At 39.2% G+C, this 1379-nt stretch overlaps 1 protein-coding gene across 1 annotated transcript; it reads left to right on the plus strand.

Moving 5' to 3' along the window:
- Positions 1-896: 896 nt before the first annotated feature.
- On the plus strand, positions 897-1374 carry LOC107736282 (chondrolectin-like; the record flags this gene model as incomplete). The annotated part of the gene is made up of 2 exons (XM_016547735.1): positions 897-1262; positions 1359-1374. Coding segments are annotated over 2 exons (382 nt in total), but the record flags the coding sequence as incomplete, so codon positions are not given.
- Positions 1375-1379: the final 5 nt, after the last annotated feature.

Raw genomic sequence — 1379 nt, forward strand, 5'->3', positions numbered from 1 at the left:
GAGGCTGTAACAAAATTCAAAATTCCATATTTTTTCATAATGTTATTCATATTTATTCATAAAGTGCTCATTCTTATTCACCTCTACTACTTTATTTTATAATTAAATTATCTCTCAAAAACATTCTTAAGTGTATTATAAAATCTGGCAGATCAGCTCATAGTTTTCACTTCCCCAAAGATGATTAATCTTGAAGATCATTCTTGAAGCTTGTCTCTAGCTTTATTGAAAACATCTCTCTCTTAATAAAGCGATGGGATAAAAAAGAAAATGATTATGAAAGGATAAAAAGAGAGAGAGATGATTGGAGATAAAAATAGGTTTGTCATAAACGTGTAAACTAAAAGGATGCACCAAGGGAAATTAAAATCAGTTGAGCAGTTCTTTGTGATGAGATCGGGTTTTTAACAAAGGTGACAAGAAAGTGACAGTTTTGGAGAGCGGAACTGCCAGAACATTCCATGCTGGAAGGAGTAAAACTGTACCACACAGACAGGAATTGAGGAAGAAAGCTAAGGAAGCTGGTTAAGAAAATGCTGAGTCCAGTTTTCCCCCAGTTAAACTCGGCCCATTACTGGACTCAAATTGATGATATAGCAGATCTGGACCATGCAATTATTTAAAGTACCTCCCGGGCAGAGAGCTAATGTTATTATTAGACTTTTAACAGTCTGTGTATTAATCACAGTTCCCTTCATTGGGCCTATCAGTGTATCTTAAGTGTTCTCTATAATAGAAGTGCTTTGTTTATGATTTAATAATAATTCCATATATTTTCCCCTCTTAGCTTGCAAGCCTTTTTAAACATTTTAACTGAGTATCCATCCTTTAAACATCCAAATCTATATCTATCTATACAAGATATATATCTATACAAGAAATCGCTAAAAATACAGTATTCACTTTGTGACTTCAGGTCAGACAGTGTGTCAGGGCAGTCCTGAGGAGCCGTGCTATAAGATTGCTTACTTCAGGGACGTGTCGAGTCGTGTTGCATTCTGGGAGGCTCAGGATGCGTGTGAAATGGATGGCGGTTCGTTGCTGAGCATTGAGAACACAGCAGAGCAGAAGCACATCGAACATCTTCTGCGGGAACTCAGTATCTTCACTTCCACCGGTGCTTCCAGCGGGTCGGGTATCACAGACGGAGACTTCTGGATCGGGATGACACGTGTGGAGGACGAGACAGCACAGGAACCTGGCAGCTTTGCCTCGTGTCCCAACCTGTACAGGTGGACAGATGGAAGTGTCTCACAGTTTAGGTGAGATGGGATTGATCTGGGGCCTGTTCAAAGCAGAGATTTAAATCAGGTTGTGAATTAAAAACAGCCATAAAAATGAGCACTTCTGTTCTACAGAAACTGGTATGCTGATGAACC

This window comes from Sinocyclocheilus rhinocerous, unplaced genomic scaffold (assembly GCF_001515625.1).
Source record: "Sinocyclocheilus rhinocerous isolate Xijiao unplaced genomic scaffold, SAMN03320098_v1.1 C36611030, whole genome shotgun sequence".
Taxonomy (NCBI): Eukaryota; Metazoa; Chordata; class Actinopteri; order Cypriniformes; family Cyprinidae; genus Sinocyclocheilus; species Sinocyclocheilus rhinocerous.